This window comes from Colobus angolensis, unplaced genomic scaffold, assembly GCF_000951035.1.
Source record: "Colobus angolensis palliatus isolate OR3802 unplaced genomic scaffold, Cang.pa_1.0 Scaffold1, whole genome shotgun sequence".
Lineage (NCBI taxonomy): Eukaryota > Metazoa > Chordata > Mammalia > Primates > Cercopithecidae > Colobus > Colobus angolensis.
The window spans coordinates 16,368,678-16,370,286 of record NW_012110918.1 but is presented as its reverse complement, the minus strand read 5'-3'; the positions used below and the strand labels follow the sequence as shown (position 1 = coordinate 16,370,286).

The window sequence follows — 1,609 nt, the reverse complement described above, 5'->3', positions numbered from 1 at the left end:
GGCGTGAACCCGGGAGGCGGAGCTTGCAGTGAGCTGAGATCCGGCCACTGCACTCCAGCCTGGGCGACAGAGCGAGACTCCTTCTCAAAAAAAAAGCCCCCATTCTACCTCTGTTGTGGTTTCTGTATTTCTACAATGTTTTAGAATAAGTAAGCCTTACTCAGAAAGGCTTATTAGATATTCAGAAAAAAAGATTTTATTCTTCTACTATGTTTGAAAGAGAAATTATTTTGTAGAGCATTTTCCCTTTAAATTGCAAAGAAGCCCCAAGGTCATTGGTACTTGGAAGTCCAGAGAGAAAGAGCGCTGGTTAATGATGGAGAAGAGATAGGTGGGCAGACTGGGGCATAGTCCCTTGGTGTGGATGCCCCAGCGTGCTCTTATTTCAATGCTTACCCTGTTATGTGTGTCTGGGGCCACTGACTTTCTCCTGCAAGTTGTGGATCTGAATTTAACTCCAATGGGGACGTGGGGGCAGGAAAAGGGACCTAAGCTTTCTAAGGGGTGGGGTGGGAAAAACTGGAAAAGGTGGTGGTTTATGGGTTTTCAGATGCACCTAGCAGAGGGAAGTGCTGGGGAGAAGCAGTCTCCCAGGCCAGGCTGGCTGGAGCTGCCTTAACTTTCCCACTGCTGCTCAGCCCAGCAGCTTGCAGACCTGTGCCAGGGCTGTGTTGTGAGAGGCACGTGCAGATTTGGGAGTGCTGCAAAGCAAAGTGTTACCTGGACGAGTAAGCCCAGTGTGGGAGTGTGGGTTTGCAGTCACAGGCTCTGTCTTTCCAATGGGAGGCTTACTGGGATGCCATGGGAAACGCTAGAATTTTATTTGGTTTATTAAACTGCTGAGTGGCTAAAAAGATTCCTACGGGTGGGGCTGGCTTATTTCTCTTAAACGATGCCCTTCTGAGGGTACCTGTGGTTTTTAGGAACACAAAAGATTCCAAGTCCCTCATAATAAACACAATTCCGGATCTCTTCCTTGCAAGGCGGGGTCCAGGTTGCTCCCTAGGAGGGCCCCGGTGACTTCAGCTTGTTGGCAATCGTCTGGCTGATTTTGTGCAGGGCCTCCTGGAACTGGGGGTACTCGTCCCGCACGCGGTCCAGGATGGTGGCGATGAGACCCAGCCGCTTGTCCAGGCGCTGGCGCTCCAGCACTAGGGACTGCTTGGAGCGGAACAGGAACACGTAGCGCCCCTCCTTCACGGCCTGCAGGTGCTTTAGGCGCGTCTGCAGGGCCACGATCTCTGAAAGGTTCTGGGTAGGAAAAGAGACTTCATATAGGGCTATACAAACCGGAAGAAAGACACCTGCTGGCCCCCCACAAACTCAGACTCCAGGAAATGCCAAAGAGGTGAGACCTACACCTGAAAAGGGACGGCATGAAGGCGTTGCACCCCGGATCTCAGGGAAGAGACTGAGAGGCACTGGGTCTCTGCCTTTATGGGTCATCCATCATTGTCATCTAGGAGGCATTATTATTATTTTTTTTTCATTTTTTATTTTTTTGAGACAGAGTCTTGCTCTGTTGCCCAGGCTGGAGTGCAGTGGTGCAATCTCGGCTCACTGCAAGCTCCGCCTCCCAGGTTCACGCCATTCTCCTGCCTCAGCCTCC

General features: G+C 51.3%; 1 protein-coding gene across 1 annotated transcript in view; it reads right to left on the bottom strand.

Annotated features, from left to right (window-relative positions):
* Window positions 1–174: 174 nt before the first annotated feature.
* Window positions 175–1,609, bottom strand: part of CCDC40 (coiled-coil domain containing 40) — a 65,386-nt gene continuing 63,951 nt past the window's right edge. The window contains exon 20 of the mRNA XM_011958072.1: window positions 175–1,251. Within this exon, the coding sequence (XP_011813462.1) occupies window positions 1,003–1,251 (249 nt within the window). The 3' untranslated portion in view covers window positions 175–1,002. The remainder of the gene's footprint in view (window positions 1,252–1,609) is intronic.